Raw genomic sequence first — 21115 nt, forward strand, 5'->3', positions numbered from 1 at the left:
ATAAAAACCTGCCATGGCTGATACATACACACAGTATATAGGCAGCATTTATCTGTCATTAATGTATCTGACCACTGACCGGTATGAAAAGATGTTTCCCTCTCTGAATCCTCCTCCAGGAGATCCAGGATCACCACACAGGACAGCTTGAAAGACATAACAATCACATTTAATGCCGCTGCTGGTTTGACGTGTTAAAACGACTGGAAGATTAAATGGTAAATGGTCTGCACTTATATATAAATATATATAGCACCTTTTAACCTTAGCTAGATGCTACAAAGTGCTTCACAATGTGTTACTCATTCACCCACACACTCGCGCACCAATTGCAGAGGAGCTGCCGTAGAAAGCCTGACATCCAGAGCAACTTGGGGTTCAGCGTCTTGCAAAGGGCACTTTGGCAAGAAGATGGAGGCGCCGGCTACGCGACTGATATAAATCGCCCTTTGAGCGCCGGCCCCCAACGTGGTGCATCAGTTAAACTTAACTGTGCTGCAGGCTACAGAGTATGCAGTGAGGTGTTAACTTACGCAGACACTGTGGTATGTCTCCTGTCCAGGTCCCGTTCCCCTCACAGCTTAACACAGCAGGCGTGGACAGCTGGTAACCGTGGAAACAACTGTAGGTGACACTCGACCCCCATGAATGGTCGGTCCCTTCCACTTTCCCATAATGGACTTGAGGTGGAGGTCCACACTGGATCACTGAAACACACACATATGGAATATAAACTATCATCTACAGTTAACACATGTGTGGGGATTACGAGTCGTCTTTGCCATGTATAGATACTGTACATACAGTAATGTGGGCTGCAGCAAGTGCATTAATGAGCACTGCTTGGACACAATCTTTTGCAAAACAAACCATTCTTTAACAAGTAAAATTCATGGCGAACGCTGTTACAATCAGGTTTTAATGCATCGTTTAATCTTTATTAACAGCCGCATTTTCATCTTCAGCAGAAACAAATAAATCGGCACAAAATAACACGACGAGCACTTAGACCTGTCAACGTCAGAAAGACAAAGTAGCAGGTGAGACGTGTCCCCGGTGGATATGTAGCGCTAAGATGTGGAAGATATGAACCAGAAATGGAAGCACTGCCTCTCAAAAGAAAAGCATGAATTAGACAAAGACTTCTCTAAATAAATTAAATTGCCACATTTGCCAAAGCAAGTTACTCTTGTATTCAGGGTCATGTCAGCGCTGGTGTCTACCCCTGCATCCAGCAGGCAAAACACAGAGCGACCCCCTGTGCTGCCTCCGTGATCTATGATTAATAGTCAAAAAGTGCTTCCTATGAGGGATTCACATTCACAGCATTCTGCAGGGTGGAAGCAGCGCGGCAGTGTCACCGTGCTCACCAGAAGTGGGAATAGATTGCATTGTGTACATTGACATCTGCCGTGTGTGTACAATACCTCTATTCACATGGCAGCTTTAATTAGATCAGTTCCCCCAAACAACAGCCGATCAGCTGACGTGGTTATTATTAGCCTTGATAATTAGAACTGTTCGTGTTGGTTGTAACAAGAATGGTGAAAAGTCCATGGTCATTCAATACATGTCTTTATACTAAGACACAGTGCACAGTGGAGACTCACTCGCTTAGATACACTATCATACATCATCTAGTTTTTCCTCAAATTTGTTTTATTTATCTTCTATATTTTTAATTCATAGCATCCATTACATGGACCTATAGTGTATGTAGTGTGTGTGTGTGTGTGTGTGTGTGTGTGGCTCTATTGTATTACATTTCTCAGCTCTTTCTATTCATAGTTTATTTGTCCTCTTTTCTTCCTGTCACTGTTTTTGTGCTCTTTCATGTTTCTATGCTGCTGCAACAATGTGAGTTTCCCCACTGGTGGTGAAAAATAAAGTGCAACCTAATCTAATCTAATCTAATCTAATCTAATCTAATCTAATCTAATATAATATAATCTAATCTAACATGCTAATTATCCCAGACATATCCTAAAATACACATAGTTGGGTGAATAATGTGCATTATAATTTTATATTTACACATCAGCTCAAAGACCAACAGAGCAAAAGGTTTGTGATTGTTGGCAGAACCTGCTAATAAAGCTATTAAAAGTGTTGTTAATTTCTTTTTCATTAACAAAAACCTGCATCATCATACTTGTAATTTAAGCCTTGGTCCTCCTAAATGTGTTCACCATATAAACACTGAGTTAATGCTAAACATTTAAACTCACAGTGCACTAGTTGAGCTGGTTGTAGGGTAGTTAATGCCGAGCATATGTCAAGTTTGTGAAGGATGCTGTGGTGTCACGACATTTGGCCTGTTCATCGTGAACATGTGTGTTTCCACCGTTGGGAGCTCAAGAGGAGGCGTTGTGAAACCTTTAGGACTGTGACTTGAGGTCAACCTACCTGGCAACAGCGACCAGAAGCCGAGAGCAAAAGGGTCAATGTGGCTACAGATGGGAGGTGTTACATGAAGTGAGCACAAAAAATCACAGCAAAAACTGCAGATGGCTGTGATCATCATTACCATATGGATGTTTACTGCCCTAAAGCAACACATGACCTAGGCCACTATATTTAAGTTACTGAGCCAAAGGACAAATCCTGGTCAGCATATGGACTGAGAGTTTCTGAATGACGGCTGGGGGTTCGTATCGCCCGTCAAGGCATTTCTGCTTCCACTCTGCTGATTGAGAGATAATTGTGATTTTGTTTTTGCAAACCAAATGTTGGCAGTATTATCCACAACACAGCTTTTCCATCAACACCCACATCTTTTCAAAATCCTGCTCTAAGATGGGATTTTTAGGAGGAAATTTGTATTCGTAGCGGCGCAGAGAAATGTGTGTGAAGATTTTAGAATTGCATTGTTTTCTGCATTAATGAGTTATAAAATGTGTGATCTTTAACAGGTAAGTATAGACAAACACAGTATGCTTCAGCTAGTAACAGATTATTAAGCATCTTTATTGAACACATACATTAGAAGGTATTTAAAGCCTTGGGTTTTATAACTGGTTGATCCTCCTTTGGTGGCAATAATCTCCACTTAGAGCTTGAGACAGCTGCAGATCAAACCTGTACAACTGTTGTTAGGCTTTTTGAACCATTCTTCAACATGGGACCAACTGATCCCAGTCATATAGGATGTCTTTTGTCTTGAGGGTTATTTGGTTTGGCGCCACATAACAGGACCACACCAAAAAAAAAGTTATTTTGTAGTCGATTCACTTCAATGTTTATTTCGCTGTAGTCTTGCATCACCCAACTTCTATTGAGCTCCTACAAGCAACCACCCTGACATTAACCTGTAATGTACCTTTGGAGTTATTTTAGTGAGTAGCTGCACCAGTAAAGCCTCTCTATCTGAGGACATTTTTTCTAACTGTGGACTGATGTGTAAACACTTTGAGAACACTTTTTAACCTTTTCCTGCTTTTTCTACAAATCAACAATTTTACTGCAAGTTTCAACCGATCAAAAGTCTTCTGGGGGCTCTTGTTAGTGAGGCACGGTTCACATCAGCAGATGCTTCTTTTGTAAAGCAACCTCAAAATGTCTGAGCGTTTCTTACAAGTCAAAGTTGCCCTAGCCCACACCGCCAATTTGGTTTAATCGAATCACGACTCAAGCTTCGGGCTTCGGCTGCCTGTTGCTCATTCATTGTCGACGGTTTGATGTCACATGTGGTCAAACTGAATTTTGGGTCCAACGCTTTGCTTTGCTTGGGTCGCTTGCGGTGGAAAGCTCAGAAAAGTTCAACCGAACATCAGGCATGCCTACCTCCAAGCATTTTCACAACACTGACATGTGAGTCGTGCCTGACTAAACTCCAGATTTGTTGACTCCTGACTTTTGCTGATGTCATTATCCCCACAGCTAAGAAGACGGGTGAAAACAATGCAATGATTTTGTTTGTTATTAGTGAAAATAAATTGTGCAGCTTTGATGAAAATCTCGCTATATTTCAAGACACGGCGGTAATTTTTAGGTGCTTCCTTGTTTTTTCTTTACACAATGTACTTGAAACTCGCTACGTGGAATAATTATTTAGGTGATATTAATAAATACACAAACCCACAGTTAGGCTGAAACGGATTGATTTTGTAGCTCTCCTTGTACATAACCAATGTTGATATGAAATTGTCCAACGCATCAACCAGATTAGTATTCATTCAAAAAGCATCTGTCACATATGGAGAATTTAATCTGCCATCATCAGACAGCACACTGTTTATGCATGATAAGGTTAAAGCGTCCTACAAGATTTTAAGAAACTCGCTGCGTGTGTTCTTACATGCAAGTGTATTTTGCGTCCACGGATGTTTGTGCATGCAACTTCACAACACCCTGATAAACATCTGTGTGTGTGTGTGTGTGCGTGCGTGTGTGTGTGTGCATGTGCCTAGCTCCCTAAGATAATGATAACCATCTGCATGGTTTCAAACATCTAATAAAGTCAGTGTAATTCTCATCTAACCAGGAGACAGATGGTTTCATGCTCCATTCACTCTGCTATGATGATATACAGCGCGCACAAGCATACAGAGAGAGCGGCAGACAGGCGCAGACACACAAGCAAACATGAACACAAAAACAACACAAACACGTCCTGGATTTGCAGAAAACATACCAATGAGCGCATATTGCACATAAAGCATATATGCACATGAAATGATAAGAAAAAACCTACCGATAAATTCATCTGTATGACTATAAATGTCATTCTTTGTTGTTGTTTTTATTAAAACTTATTTGCTTTTTCTATTTTTCAGTTTGTTTTCTGTGTCGTCGTTGCATTAAGGTCATTCTTTTGGGCGCAGAATCAAAGTGCAATTAACACGAAAATTGTTTTGAACTCCAGAAGAAATATCTTTCGTTTGTGACGTTGTGGTTTCTAGGCAACAACAGCGACTCGCGGAAAGCTAATCAGTTGACTAATTCTGACTTTGTATGTCACCGGTGTCCCGCAGAAGCCTTGAATCTCCCCAAAGTCGTCCTCCCTAACTTGTAAAAAAAAAAAACAAACCCTGTTGCGCCTTTCCATATTATTTCTCTCTCTTCTACAATGTGTTGTCGTGCGTCACATTAAAAGAATCTACACACCTGCACACATGCCAGAGCCAGTGTGCGGTTCAGCATCTCATTGCTACGTGACTCCACGAACAATAGCTGGTGGCTAGCCAGCAGCTAATGGGGATTCAAATTAATCAGTAAATGACTGTTTTCCTCTCCCTAAAAAGAAAAAAAAAACATCTTTGTTGTTAGGGAACAAACTCCAGCCGTCTAAAAATAGAAGAACACCCTGTTATTGACTTCAACAGTTAATATTCCAGACCAATATTTCTGCTGGTCTCTGATGCCCAAAGAACACTTGTGCCTGTAATTGAAGGTTTCTGAACTCTTTTATTTCCTCTTTGTGTCTTTCCCTTGTTGTGGTGTGGCTTCACCACCCAGAGGAAGCCGAGTCACTCATCCCTGCTTTGCTTACACACCTTTGGTCTTCCCTCCATCTTTGCCGTCACTAACTCCTTTCGCTTCTTTTCTCTCCTCTCACGACTCCGCACTCTGTTTTTTCTCATGCTCCAGTCCCCTGCGTACTTCCTGTCTGCATACTTTTTTTTTTTCTCCCTCTCTGTCCCTTCTTCGTGCTCTCCCTGCGCCTCTCCTCCTCGTCCTTCTGCCCCAGCTCCAGTCCACTTTCATCCTCTTCGCCCGCTCTCTCGATCTCCCTCTCACACCATTACTGCCTCTTGCTTTCCTCCCTTTGTCTTTTAGGCATATCTCTCTTGGCGCAATTCACCCAGCCAACACATTTTATGGGCTTAATCCCTTTTCTCACTGTGTGTTTACAGGTTTGGGGGCAGGTATTGATTTGCCTCTCTTTGTTTCTCCCATCACTCGCTTCCTCTCTCACTTGCTTCTCTTTTGCTTTTTTTTCCCCTCCTCCCCCTGTAGCCCCACTGATGGCTCATCACATTCTCCCTTTTTTCCTTTTTCATTCACTTGCTTTACTCTCTGTTTTCCCCGCTTGTGTTTTCCTTCTTTCTTAATCTCAGCATAATTGGGTGTCATTGTGTGCTTTTGTATCTTTCTCTGTTTAAATCGTTTCTTCTCCTTTAGCTCCATCCTTGTGTTCCATCTTCCCACCACTTCTCATCATTCTCTCCTTCTAAGTCTCGCCTGATTCATTTTGCATGTCGAGCTCCGGCTTTATAGGACACAACTGCTACATTTAATATGTTTCCGTGCGTGTGTGCGACAAAGCTATTGTCCCAAAACAGGATCAAATGAAGACGGAGGGAATGAAAACACAAGAGCTAACAAAACCATGTGCACGGCTGATGTAGAACCTGAAAGGGCAGAGAGGAGCAAAGGAAAAGATAAGAGACAACTGCATGAGAAACAGAGGGAAATGGAGAACTTGCGGCCTCTTTGTACATCTATCACTCACTCTTTCACATTCCTCCTTTGCACCTATAATTTTCACTTTTCAGTGTCCTGCCCCAGTCTCATTCTCTATCACCTCCAGTATCTTTTACTTCTCTGCTTCCCCTCTCTGCATCTCGCTCCGGTTCCTTCTCAGTAGCCTCTCTGCCTGCTTTCTCAGTTTTTTCATCTCAGTTCAAAGCCTCTGCAACTGCAGGAGCCAGCAGGAGATTTTCTGTTTGTGGGAAGAAACGGCAGGGAGGATCTCAGGAAACATTCCCTTTTACTGTTGTTCAGCATCATAGTCTAAACTCTAAATATGGGCTGCTGTAAAACTCCGACTCATTTTAGTTTAATGCATTCTTTTTTATTTCCTCCTTTGTGTTTGTGAGAAAAAAAAAAAAACCTGAAGGATTTCAGGAAATAAAGCCTGATTTAACACCCTGTTATTGCAGGGAGCAATGTTAATCTTCCCTTTCTAATGTACTGTTGAAGTCACTATCTGATATTTTAGTCTGCCAGCTCGCATCGAAATACTATTTTTTCTAACTTAAATAGTCACTTACTTATGTGGGGCCTTTCTGCTGCAATCGCACAGCTGTATACTAATAACTACCCTCAGCCTTTTTCATTGTTTGCGACGTTGTTCTGCGACAGACTTGACACATTTTCCACTTCTACTCAGTGTTCTACACGGTTATTATGACAGTGAGGAAAATAACAAAAAAAAATGTACATATACTTGCTATTTTGATTCATTCCACTGAAATCAGTTTGAAAATGCTTTCCTTGTATCTCGTAGACGAATACAAACACATAAATTAAGGATGAATCTGTCCATCAGGAAACATTTTTCACTTGTTGTCAATATCAACTCATAAAATTTGAATTAATTCATACTACAGGCTTGCCCACACCCTCCTCTAAATACATCTTAGAATGTATAATTTACACTTTTTCTAAATCTGATTTAGTTTTTTGGCTGCACGGCTTGTTGTTCCTTGTCTGATCCTTTTAAAATACAGTCTTTATGATTTATTTGGAAAATGTAAAATGAAAAATATGTTGTTCAAAACTCTTGAAAACAAATTTAAAGGATGCTCAACCAACATATGTCTGTTAGATGTTAGTGTTAGGCTGGGCTTTTTAAACTCTCACACATTATGCAAAGTCCAGTATGAGACCCAGAAGAACTGTTGGAGGCTGGGATCAACTAAAAATGACCACATTCATTTGCAAGACCCAGTAATTCTCCCTCCTGTGGATCCATATTTGTAGAGTCTACTTTTAACTCCTTTTCATGTCCAATGATACTATGGAGACAGTCATTTAGAGTATGAGCTCCTCGTACCTTTACAGCTGGGTTTGGTTTGGTTCCAGGTCCCATCTTTGGTGCAGCGCAGGACGCTGCGTCCGGGTCCGGGTGGTTCCATCAGGTGACCGGGGTTGCAGCGGTAAGTCACTGTGTGGTTGAAGTTAAACTCTCTGCCCAGATAGATCCCATTGGCTACTGGCCCAGGGTCTCCACAACTGATCACTAAAGGAGGTAATAAAAATTTTATGGGACAAGTCATGAATATAGCGCAGCATACGTCTGTCAGATGGTTACGTCCCAGCAAGCCTGGAGGAGTCTAGTCGTGCATGAGGACTGTAACATTTTTCTCACACATCAATCCTATCTAATCTTTTTTACTATAACTACAGTACGCCTTAGTGTGCTTTCTAACACAGCCTGAAAAAAAACACACAATGTTTTTACTTTTCTTTGCCTCCTACTCAACTTTCTCACAGACTGCCTTTCCTTAACTTCCCTGAAGCACATCCCCGCTTCATTTCATCTACCTCCCACCTCCTTTTTCTCCTTTCCCCCAAACGTCTGTCTGCTTCTCTTAAAGTATACAAGTTGAAATCTCAGACACAACAAACTTAACCCAGTGCAGTGCTGAACCTGCACTGCAGTTGGTTGCCCAGTCCATGCAACATTTATATTACTCTTGAATCCTTAAAACACTCCTGTGCAGGTAGCATCGCTGAGAGTATTTTCAGCGGTATTTCTACTGTTTGTATGAAGACAGGTTATCTTTTGCTAATTTGTCAGAAAAATGGCTATACGATGTGAGCTAATAATAAAGGCAGTAATAATGGTAAACCCATCCTACCAGTACAGTCTGGAGGTTGTCCCGTCCACGTCCCATTTGTTGTGCAGTGCCTGGTGGTCAGGCCTGATGTTTTGAAGCCTTCCCAGCATGCGTAAGCCACTGAGCTGCCGAAGGTGATGCCATCGCTGAATACAATTCTGCCGTGTGCTGGTGTGCCAGGGTTACCACAGGATACAGCTGAGATATAAAAAAAACAAAACACCAATCAGTGCTGATTAACCATGGCGATAGTATCAGTGTGAGCAATACAGCCTTCCTGTCACCCAGAGCTGATCAGCTGTGGGCTGCAATAATGAGATTATCACTGGAGTCAGCTGGAAATAACATAAAATATGTCCTTGGGGGTAGTGAGGCTGACTAATGACGAAAGGTTGTTGACTGATTCCCAACATTGAATGGCAGATGTACAGTATTATAGTTGTGTGCTTGAGGCTAATGATACATCTACAGCACAAACTATAACTGAGAAAAGTACAAAGTGCAGCTTTAAAGGGTCAGTTGTTGCCTTGTTCTGCCTATTGTTAGAAAATAAGACAGGCTGCCTGATGGAAGGTTTGCACGGTCCAGCAATCGTGAAAACAATAAATAATAGCAAGGAACAGCATTGGACATGCAGGTGGGCTGCAAAGCAAATTATCAGTCAGTACTTGTGGACAATGTCCTTCCTGAGTTATCTTGGGGGGGAACAAAGTTTCAGCAATAAGAGCACAAAGAATACATATTTAAAATCAAAGATTGGTTGGATGCTTGACTGCAATATGCATTAAGCGCCTGTAGTCCAAGCAGTTTCTGGGGCGTTTTGTTTTTTTTGCTCCCTTCACATTTTTACCTCACTGTGGCCTCATTTTTATGGTAAAGTCCTGCACCTCTATGAAAACAGCACAAACACGGCTAGAGGTAGAGAGAACTCAAACATGTCTTCTGTGCATTATGGTTATACAGTATGTCACACCGCCTGCAACAAAAGTGAGTACACCCCTAAGTGAAAATGTCCAAATTGGGCCCAAGGTGTGAATATTTTGTGTGGCCACCATTGTTTTCCAGCACTGCCTTAAACCCTCTTGGACAGTGAAGTCACCAGAACGTCACAGGTTGCCACCATCCTCTTCCACGGCGACATCACGTGGTGGTGGACGTTAGAGACCTTGTGCTCCTCACTTTTGTTGCCAGCGGTTTAGACATTCATAGCTGTGTATTGAGTTACTTTGAGGTGACAGTAAATTTACTCTGTTATACAAGCTGTACTACTTTACATGGCAGCAAAGTGTCATTTCTTCAGTGTTGCCCCATGAAAAGATATAGTAAAATATTTGCAGTGTGTCATGCTGAAATACCATAAATTATATTTAAAAAATTAAAAATGAAGTTGAATTTCTCTGTGTGCCCACAGCTGCTCCCAAAACTGAAAAACTAGAAAACAAAATGGTGACTAAACAGTCTGTAGATATTGTATGATTTGCTCTGTTTAAACAGCCTGTAGTTCAGCTGAAATGTTCCTGCGTTTTTGTTATATGACTCTTGGTCGTAGCTGAGTCACTAATGGCTTCAAGGTTGTGCCATGAAGCACAGAATTTTTGTTTTTTTCCCCCCACAATCTGATACCTACAGCATTGCATTTTTGGCAAATCTTTCAATTGGACATGTTGAACAACACAATTTTGATTAAATATCCTGATTTGAAGCTTAGATTTGGTTCTTTTTCTCCACTGAACAGCAAATCACACATTACTAATTCAAGGACTATCAAGGTAAATAGGTAAATATCTGATGATTTTTTTTTTGTTTTTACAGTTTCTGGCTTTGATAAATGATGCAATTTTTGGCGATTTTGTAGAAGACAGTGGGCCTTATCAACCTGCCAGTGGGTTTTGGGGGGTTTTCACAGCAGCTTCAGCAGTCTTTCTACTAAAGCCTACATACTAAAGCCCTTGTTCTCGTGGTGAATCTCAGGGTTTCCCTTTTGTTTTTGTGAAACAAGTCACCCTCTAATATGTCTTCAGAATAGTTCTTTTGGATAAGTGAGGAGCTTTCTGTGTGAGCCTCCACTGATCTGGTAGATTATAAGACAAAACTGTCAGGGGAGGACACATGAATGCAGATAGGAAAAGACTGCAACTCTCGTGCAAACTGGCGATCCATTGATCTTTGATTTGCTGGCACAGCACATTAACAGAACCTATAGCCATCAACCACAGCACATTAACAGAACCTACAGCCATCAACCACAGCACATTTCAATGAGCACATATAGGATCATGACAGCTGACAGCCTTTACCAATCAAACACCTATTGATGGCATTCATTACTTAGAACCATTTAAAGCTTTGTCCACGTATATGTGTGTGTGTGTGACAGTGTGTAGGTGGAGCGCGTCATGGAAAGCTGTCCGTGTGCGCCTAAGGCAGCCCGTTGTTTGTCCATGAGTGTATGTGGAGTGTGTCGTGAGGAACAGTCTGAATTTGTCTGGATGGATTTCTTTGTGTCTCAGTGATAGATGTCTCACCCTTTCTGAATCAGCTTTTAACCACTATTAGCCTAATGAAAAACAACTGTAGACAGACATAAATAATTAGCATTACACAAACACAGACACTGGCACACACAAACAGACACACACACACATCTCTGAGGGGTGTGTGTATGTGTGTCTGGGCTAGAGGTTGACGTGGGTTTTTCATTACATGTAGACAAACCCAAGCCTCTAAATAGAAGTAAAATTGAGACTCGTCTGTAATTCAGTCCCAAACACATTATCCACAGATGATTGATATTATTACAGTTTACAATTCTGTGCCTTGCAGCTCTACTTTCCACTGAGTTTTTTTATTTTTTTTCTCCCCACAATGAGATAAAGTCTGTAGATGTTGATTGCTGACATGAAGAAAAATTACATTAAGGTTTCCATTAACTTTCTAAGTGGTAATGTTCTTAGGATCGGCGCTACATTTTCGAACTTCAACCAGAAGTCGCTCTCTCGCCTCCAAGTAGTTCAGAATCCAGCAGCTCGGCTTCTCAGCAGAGCTTTAGCAGACGACGTTACATCACCCTCAACCCGGCTTCTTTCCATTGGCTCCCCGTTTGCTTTAGAATCGATTTTCGGTTTTTACTGATCACTTTTAAAGAACGTAGGTGGGTCTGGCCCCGAGCTACGCAGCAGAGACGCTGTGACTACATGTGAGCAAGTTCGCAGCCTCAGATCCTCAAGAGGGGCCCTTCTGGCTGTTCCAAAGTTGAGGTTTAAATCCAAGGGTGACCGTGGTTCTGCCATCAGGACCCTTTAGCTTCGGAACGGCCCGCCTGAAGAGATAAGGCTCGCAGAATCGCAGAAGACTTGCATTGTGATGTTGCCTTTTAATTGTTTATAAAGCTTCTCTTTTACGCTTTTTACTATTTGTGTTCATTAAAGTGGACATATTGTGTTTTGTATTTCTGCATCCGTTGTGTTCTTGTTTTAAATTTATCTTACTTTCATCTTGATTTTGCCATGTGTTGTTTTGTTTTTGTCCTTGCTGCCTGGCTTATTGTATCCTGTTTTGTTGTCGAGGCCCTTGTTCTTGAAAGTGCTATATAAATAAAGTTACTTCTGATGATTGAGCAAGATATATAACATTTTGAAATGAAATGTGTCAAACTAAAGATGTAATTTTGTGGCCAAGTACATATATTTTTGTGAGCAAGATCTGTTACCGAGTTTCCTTATTTAGTGTGGCCTCTGCGCTTGTCGTACTAAATCGAGTATGCTGCCGGTGTTTTGTGTCACAGGCACATAATAACAGAAAAGTGTACACTGACATTGTATGAGTCACTCGTCCCCTCACACCTATCCACTCAAATACCTGCTACAACAGCCCATCCATCTAACCGAATCTAAAAAAATCTGCATCGGAGCACGGTGGAGTCCACGTCAGCAGCGCTTCATTCAGCTTGAATGTGTTCGGTGGGAATAGGGAACGTGACACCGGCAGCAGCTTAGGATTCCGGTGTCTCTACAGCACTACGGGGACCTACTTTAATTTCCCCTAAATTCCCACGGGTTTGAAGAGCGTCTCTGAAAAGTGCTGCTGTATAGGATGCACTTTATTAGCACAGCGCTGTGGATGATCCAGCTCAGTCAGTTCAGAGTGACACACTTCAATCCCAAATATAAAGATGCGCACACACACATACGCGCACAAACTTGAAATCTCTCCACAAACTGCAAATTCCACAAACCTCTAGCATTTTGTAAACTTTTGTTCCCCCTGTTGAGCTACAATTATGAATTTTGTGATAATAATAAAACACCACTTATGGCAAAACAACACTCTAAATGGGTTATTTTTGTGTTGCAGTTGTGTGAAGTTTTGCCTGTGAGTGAAAAATGAGCCTAAGTAGTCTCACTGGAGCTCAGTTTTAACAAGTAATACAACAAACTGCACATATACTTCTACTTCATTAGATGACATCTATTCCAGTGAAGCAGTTCACAAGCTTATCTTACACAACATATATATTTATTTGTGTGAATCCAGATTAGCCACTAAAAGGAGGGCAATATATGATGCGGTGTACAATCTGTATAATGTTTTTTAAGCTATGTTTGATAATGGATTAGTTGCTTACTGTCAGTCGCATGCCAAGTAGCCTGATGCTACTGTATTCTCCAAAGAAGAGATTAAGCTGTTCAACTTTGGGGGCTGAGCTGATTTATTTTCACATAAAATGCTGAATAATTAAGTCCATATGCCACAAATGCTGTGTGGGTTTATACAAAATCTGAACTGGCTCGTTTTATGGCAATATTTATTTTTACAGCGATGTTTTATAGAATCTGGGTTGGGACCCAGAGGTAACCTCAAATGAGACAGGGATGACTTGCTATCAAAACGCACGATGCTCTCAAAACAGACAGTTCAGCATATGCTATGTTATCACATCCAAGTTTCTTGTATACAGCAAGCAGCCGCCTTTTACAGTACAACAGGGTCAATAAAGGGTCCCTATAAATAGAATGCAGTGCACAACAACCCATAAATATCCACTCTGACTTAAGGAGGAATCACTATTTTTATATTCAGTAATATCAGCTCAAGTGCGATGACAGGAAAATAAACGTGGTTTGTGTGCTGTTTGAAGTGTAGTTTTTACTGACTTTCTTATGACCTTCCACTAGTCTGACTTGCTCATAAGAACATGAGTCATGCAAACGGTCAAAGCCACATTTCCCACCTTGACAGACGGGCTGCGTGCCGCTCCAGGTGCCGTTGTGAAGGCAGGTCCTCTCGGCCGAGCCAATCAGATTGTATCCTGCCTCGCAGCTAAAACGCAGAAGGCTCTTGGTTTTAAATTCTTCTCCTCCCAAACGGGCACCGTGGGGAGGCATCCCTGGGTCTCCACAGACTCCGGCACTTACACCTATAGCGAGAAAAGGAGACATAAAGTTAATGTAGCGAACGCACCACCAGCCGACACATGCGCACCACCGAAACAGCCAATGACCCCGAAGCAGCCCCGGAGACACAAACATAGAAGCACGCAAAATCACACCAATTTGCACGGAACATCCAAACATACTTGACACAGCTAATGTGAATCAGCAGTAGCATTCATTTGATATCCATTAGTCTCTAAATAGGTTTTTGTGATTTTATGGAACTAAGAAAGAAAAATACATCGGAAGGCGGTTGCTTTTCACTGGAACCACTACGCTAAAAATACATGCATAGATTTATTTCAGAGGTCAACAACATCAACTAAAATTCATTTATTCTGCAGAAACTGCAAGGACACAGTTTTCCTTCTCACACACACACACACACATGCATGCACACACCCAGACACGCAAACTTTGTGGAACTGTACAACTTTGCATTTAGGCTATACCAAATTGTTCTAGCATTAAAAGCACTGAGCGTGTCACAATTTTAGCAGCTTAAATTCCATCGGTAGGGATTTGTGAGTTTAACAGGGTACAGCTCCAAATGCACCGTCTTGCATCTCAATGAGGTCTTCAGCTGCAGGATGGATTCTGCCCTGCTGAGTGTTCTGTTTTGAGGCCAGCAGAGTAAGCTTATTGCATTTCAGCTGTTGAGACAGTTGATGCTGAGTTTGGAAATGATCAGTTGTAGTGTTGTGGGATCTGCATAAGCCTACTGTAGAGCACCACTTACAACCTGAGTAGTAAACCAGGACTCCTCCACCTCTTTTATTCCAGACATTATTTCTTGCACATGCAGCTACAGCCAGATTGTATACAGAACAGTGCAGTTACACATAGTATAGGATATACAGTTTAGACGAGCAAGACATTCAAATGTCAGTTTTATTGCTTTTTTTTTTTAAATAACTGAATTGACAATAATAATACAATAAGGGAAATAAGTATTTCATCCCATGCATATTTCATGATTTAGGCCACACACAAAAAAACCTCAAAACGATCAGTCTATAATTTTAATAGTAGGTGTATCTTAACTGAGACAGAAACAAAAAAAATCCACATTATCTAACAGTTATAAATCAATTTTCAGTTGATAAAGGGAAATAGGTATTTGATCCCCCAAAACATGACTTAGTGCTTTGTAATGTAACCCTTGTTCTCATCCACAGCTGTCAGACGGTTCTTGTAGCTGGCCACCAGGTTTGCACACGTCTCAGGAGCTATTTTAAACCACTCCTCTTTGCAGGTTCTCTCCAGATCCTTCAGGTTCCACAGCTGTTGCTTAGAAACGTGAAGATTCAGCTCCCGTCATAGATTTTCTATAGGATTATGGTCTGAAGACTGGCTGGGCCACTCCATGACCTTAATGTGCTACTTGGTGAGCCACTCCATGCTGGAGGACCCACCCATGACCCATTTCAGGTGCTCTGGCTGAGGGAAGGAGATTCTTGCTGAAGATTTCTCCCTTACGTGGCCCGACTCATTGTTCCCTTGATGCGGCGCAGTCGTCCTGCAGAGTAACAGCCCCAAAGCATAATGTTTCCACCTCCATGCTTGACTGTGGGGATGGTGTTTGTCATAGTCAGCAGTCTTCTCTCTCCAAACACGATGGGTTGAATTGATGTCAAAGAGCTTAATTTTGGTCTCATCTGACCAAATCACATTCTCCTAAGCCTCCTGAGTATCATTCAAATACTCACTGGCAAACTTCAGGTGGGCTTGTACATGTGCCTTCCTGAGCAGGGGGACCTCGCGAGCACTGCAGGACTTCAAACGATTACACTGCAGTGTGTTACCGTTGGTTTTCTTGGTGACTGTAGTCCCAGTGGCCTTGAGATCATTACCAAGTTCCTCCTTGACCTTTATGATGATCAGAGATACTGCACGAGGTGAGATCTTGCCTTATTGTTGTCTTTTCTTTCTTCCATTTGTGAATGAATCACACCAACAGCTGTCACCTTCTCACCAAGTTGCTTACCAATGATCTTGTAGCCCTTTCCAGCCTTGTGAAGCTCTACAATCTTTGGATAACTCTTTGGTTCTAACCCAAGTTGAAGATGCAAAGTGTGATTCTTTGGACAGGTTTCTTTCACACGTGTACATGTAACCAGTTCAGATAATGAGTTTCAGAAGCAGAATGGGTTAATATGTGTGCCTCTTGGCCACGTAACTAATCTGTGGGAGTCAGAATTCTTGCTGGCAGGAAAGGGATCAAATACTTATTTTCCTTGATCAACTGGAAATGAATGTATAACTGTCAGATGATGTGTTTTTTTGGTTCTCTCTCATACAGTTAAAATAGACCTATTAATAAAAATATAGACTGCTAATTTTTTGTATGTGGCCAACATCATGAAATATGCAGGGGATCAAATATTTATTCCCCTTACTGTATATAAAACTCTCTCAAGAAACAACTATGACGAGCAAGATCCTCAGATGATGACCTCTCTGATACAATGCACAAACTAAAAGCAAGCAAATTACTGTAATAGTGCTTTTTAAAAAAGATCTTGGTAAATGCTGGAAATGTTTTCTCCCTATACCTTCTTTTTCTTGAGCCATGAGGAGGATAAGTGCAAGGAAGGGAAGCACAGAATTAGTTTGGCTTTTGTAAGCTAGACGGCGGGTAATTACGATCAAAGGTATAAACAGCTTGCTGCAGTTTGCCACCTATTAAATTGATTAACTGATTTTAAATTATAATGTCTGTTCCGGTATGTCATTTATGTCTGGAATTGTGGTAATCTAGTCTTGGAACACAATCACACGTAGTTAGATTTAGACCTCTGGGCTTTTGTACGAACTAGAATAACAATGTCATCGGGAAGAGAGAGAATTTCTTTCAGTGGTAGTATGGAGGGGCCTAGCTGGCAGCCCACCACTGTCATTATCAACACGTTAGCACATGACATCCCCATTGATCGAAAATCAAAAGCAAATCCAGCTGAAGAGTATTTCTGAAACACACAAGGACCATGTCCGTCAATAATTTGTTCCTGTCGGTTCCAGTTAGTACCTGTTACTGGCATACAGCTTCACTTTACGCTGCAGGTGACATTGCACAGTAGGTTATGCTAAAGAGAGACATCTTCATTCTGTCTTGCCTGCGTGGAATGGCTCGCTTACGACGTGCCAGATGGGATATTAAGAATTTTTGACATCTGAACCAGTTTTATGTGAAAAAAAACTAGCAAATTAAGTTTTGACTTTAACATCTGCTCATCAAGACGTATATGATTTTATGATACACGTTTTCTTGTTGACAGCAGTAGTACTTTTAAAAGAATGTAACTGCGAGTCTGTACTATGAAGCAGTGTTTGATGTAAATTCAGTTTTAACTCTGGGTTTTCAGTTCTACGACGGTGGTCCACTTCTCACTGGAGTACATCTCCATGGTAACTTAGGCTGGACACGAGACATTTCTCTAGGCGGCTGTGGCTCAGGTGGTAGAGCGGGCTGTCCTCCAATTGCAAGGTTGGCAGTTTGATCCCCCCTCGATCCCCCTCCAAGGACCTTGAAGTGTCCTTGGGCAAGACACTGAACCCAAAGTTGCTCCCAGTGGCAGGCAGCACCTTGCAGCTCTGTTACCACTGGTGTATGAATGTGTGAATGAGAAACACATTGTAAAGCGCTTTGGATGAAAGCGCTATGTAATTGCAGACCATTTACCATTTCTCAGATCAACAGGTATTAAAACGCCGCCTACTGAGCAATCAGTTCTCATGAAAAATATCACTGTCGCCATTCCTGGAAAATCCCATTGACCTCGATGTTCTGAAAGCGTGAGGGTAAAAGCCGCAAGCAATTTCAAAGCCATTTCCTTGTTCTATATGCCTTTGGAGAGCGACATAATCCTAAAACAGAAACTGATTAAAAGGAGAGATTGTTGACCTTATAAGATCCGTGGCAAGTCTACTTATCGGCTTGAATGATGTTTTTATATTTGTTCTTTACTTGCTCCCATGACTGTTTAACGCTGCTGGACAAACAAGACTCAAAGTGTCTAATGCACTATAAGAATAAGACTAAATGTAAGAATTAACCATAAAAATAGCTGTTAGTTTATCACTTGATTGTTTATGTGTTAAGTAATTAGTCTGTTTTGTGAAAGAGACGACGTGTAATTTCATTAAACAGTCTTCTTGTGACGCATGATGATAATTAAGCCGAATCTTGAATAAGAAACCTACATCTAAGCAGCTTATAAACAAAAGGACAGTGATATTGATAAGCTTAATAATTACACATTCACGCAGCCTGTAGTTTTTTTTTTTTTCTGCAGCTTTCTTTCCTGCTTTGGCTGCTGTGGCTATGTTTGTATTTCTCTCATATTAATTAGCAATATAATAGCTTTATTTATAAAATATGACACTCTGGTGACAGCAGGTGTGTTTGCAGTTGGTTGTCGTTAAAAAATGCTTCACTGGATACCCCGGGTAGTGCTGAACTTGCTTCATAGTACAAGCCTCAGGATTATTACTTTAGAAACAGCCAACATGCATCTTGTTTTGTAAAGCATGAAAGTGTAGCTTACATCAACAACATCAGTCAGACGTGCAGCCTTACCTGTGCAGTAGGGCGGCGCTCCACTCCACGTGCCGTCCTCCTGACAGTGGCGAGTGGCGTTTCCCACCAGCACCCCACCAGGCAGACAGGAGTACTGCAGCACCGAACCGTACGTCCAGCTGTGGGTTCCAGATACGACTGCATTGGGGGGTACGCCGGGGTCACCGCAGGAAATAGCTTCAGAGACATCAAAAGATTGAAAGAGAGTGAGAAAGGTTGAGTGTGTGTGTGTGTGTGTGAGAGAGATACGGTGTCCAACTATAGATTCCAGATACTGCATTAGGTGGTGCAGCTGGGCCATCGTGGGAGAGCTCGAGGGAGGGCATGGCGGCAAGAGAAGGGGTGGGATTAACAGGAGTGTTTGTTGTTTTTGTGTGTGTGCTCACTAACAGGGAACAGAGAAAGAACGAGTGGAAGATTAAACGTGGGAAGGAGAAGAGAGCGAGAGAGAAGTGCAACAAACGTCAGCTGGAAACAAAACCGGCACAGTGCGGTTGTGCGTCTTAACCATGTGGTGTGCGCTCATTACGCCTTTTTGCAAGTGTACAATATGGCTTGTACATACATAGATAATTAAACTTGCTTTGCTTACACTGTATGGCAGTGTACAGTCATGCCAGTGAAGCTTACTTTTATTGAGTTTAATTGAATTGCCTTAGAGAGCGAGCGAGCGAAAACCAATAACTCATCTCAAATTAAATTCACTTTAGCTGGAAAACATAGAAAGAGTCGCTCCCTCGCGTCTGTGTTAAAAACTAGCAGAAATCGTTCCACAGTGTCAAAGCAAACAGACATCTATGAAATAAATCTACTAATTTTTTTTTTCTTCAATTTTGGAGAAATCTATGTTTTACGGAGCACAGGTTTCTGGAGGACACAGATATGAGACCGCTCTCGATTTTTCTATTTCTGCCAAATGACTTGTCCTCCGATATCTCCCCTTACCCCCAAATTGTATTACTCCATCCCCTCCTTGGCCCTCCGTCATCACCCCTCTCCCCCCAATTTTCCGATAAGACCTTGTTTCTCGAATGTAATGCTCGATGCACAGACGCGGGAGCCTCGCCAGCGTCTGCCCCCTTCCTCCCTTCTCTGTCTGATTCCTCATCTCTGCCTCTCTGCTGCTGCTGTGTCCTCGTTCTGAGGTTCTGATCGCCTCTTTGTGTTTCTCTCTTCATCTGTGAATCACCCTCCTTCTCTCTATCGCTCTCTAGTTTAATCTCTATGTTTCTATCAGCCATGGTAGCTCCCTAACAAGAACACCTATTGCCTTAAGAGACAGATGCTCACTTTTTTTTTTTTTCCTTTTCTGTACACACACACACACATATACTCAAACACGCCCAACCCTTTAAACCCCTTCCCTTCACACTCTGGCCCTTTTTTGTGATTACTTCCCTCTCATTTTCTCCCTTGAACCCTCGCCTATTCTCTCAGTTTCTCATTCGGTCCTCGTCTTCCTCCCAGTGGCTCTTCAAGCCATTTCATTCCTCAAATGGCTTTTCCTGACATATAATAAGAAATAAAAATAGAACTCCACCTGCCTGCCTACTTTTTTTTGTTTTGTTTTTGCTGACATGTTTTTGCAGAAATTCAAGAAGTTACTCGCTCACAATAGGACAAAGGTTTTCATTACAGGCCTATGAATGTCATTCTGTCTCTGCTTCTGTCTCATTTGTCTTCTGCGCCGCCTCTGTTTGTCTCAATTCAGATACTTGTCGAGCTTCCTGCGTTTGTCCATCCGTACCGAGGCAACGAGGGGTCGGTCGGTCCCACAGTCCATCATGCTGGCAGGTGAGGAGCGCGGAGCCCAGAAGGTAGAAGCCTCGTTTGCAGTGGATTGCCACGGTTACGCCGTAGCTGAAGACTTCTGGGTAATGTAGGCCAGACTGGCGCACACCGTTCTCCACGTGGCCGGGATCTGAGCAGTTCACAACTGCACGAGAGAGAGAGAAGGAGAATTCATTTAAACAGTTTTAATATGTTACAGGAGAAAATAAGAAGAAGACAAATATAAAATAAAACATTCATGACAGCTGTGTCGGAGATCCCGCAGTCGTTTGTTTACTACCTTTATAACAGAGACTCACCAGCAAGCTATGGTACATTAAGCTTTTGGACACTCAATATTGGATTGCTGGCGAAAAAGGACACGATATAGTGCATAAATCTCAAAAAATTTACCTTACATGAGTGAAAAAAAATACAATTCAACATCATGCAGCTGAACCTTGACGGAACCAGCAGCACACTACAGGACGGGGCTGGGTGCTAAATCCTGTGTTACAAATTCAGATTGTCCTTGTTGCTCTGCTCTGCTCCTCACTAAACTGCTCTTTTGTCATACCCTGCTCCGTTTTCTGGAGTTCTTTGTTCTCCGCTCTCTCCTCTGGTACCTTTTACTCTCTCTGCTCTCTGGGTGGATGCCAGTCCAATAGGAGTGGAGTTTGATTTTCCACATGTCACAGGGGAGACTGACATTCACTCAAATTCAGGTCCATGGGGGAGATGATGGCTGTGTGTGTGTGTGTGTGTGT

At 42.0% G+C, this 21115-nt stretch overlaps 1 protein-coding gene across 1 annotated transcript in view; it reads right to left on the reverse strand.

The window, feature by feature from the left end:
- LOC103368769 (CUB and sushi domain-containing protein 1) overlaps positions 1–21115 on the reverse strand; it is a gene marked incomplete at its 5' end in the record, with an annotated part of 122606 nt that overhangs the window by 17000 nt on the left and 84491 nt on the right. The window contains 7 exons of the mRNA XM_008297239.1: positions 80–146; positions 534–707; positions 7781–7966; positions 8589–8765; positions 13798–13983; positions 18579–18755; positions 20326–20514. Of these exons, the coding sequence (XP_008295461.1) occupies positions 80–146; positions 534–707; positions 7781–7966; positions 8589–8765; positions 13798–13983; positions 18579–18755; positions 20326–20514 (1156 nt within the window). The remainder of the gene's footprint in view (positions 1–79; positions 147–533; positions 708–7780; positions 7967–8588; positions 8766–13797; positions 13984–18578; positions 18756–20325; positions 20515–21115) is intronic.

The sequence above is a fragment of the Stegastes partitus genome, unplaced genomic scaffold (genome assembly GCF_000690725.1).
Source record: "Stegastes partitus isolate 25-593 unplaced genomic scaffold, Stegastes_partitus-1.0.2 Scaffold1202, whole genome shotgun sequence".
In the NCBI taxonomy this organism is placed as follows: Eukaryota; Metazoa; Chordata; class Actinopteri; family Pomacentridae; genus Stegastes; species Stegastes partitus.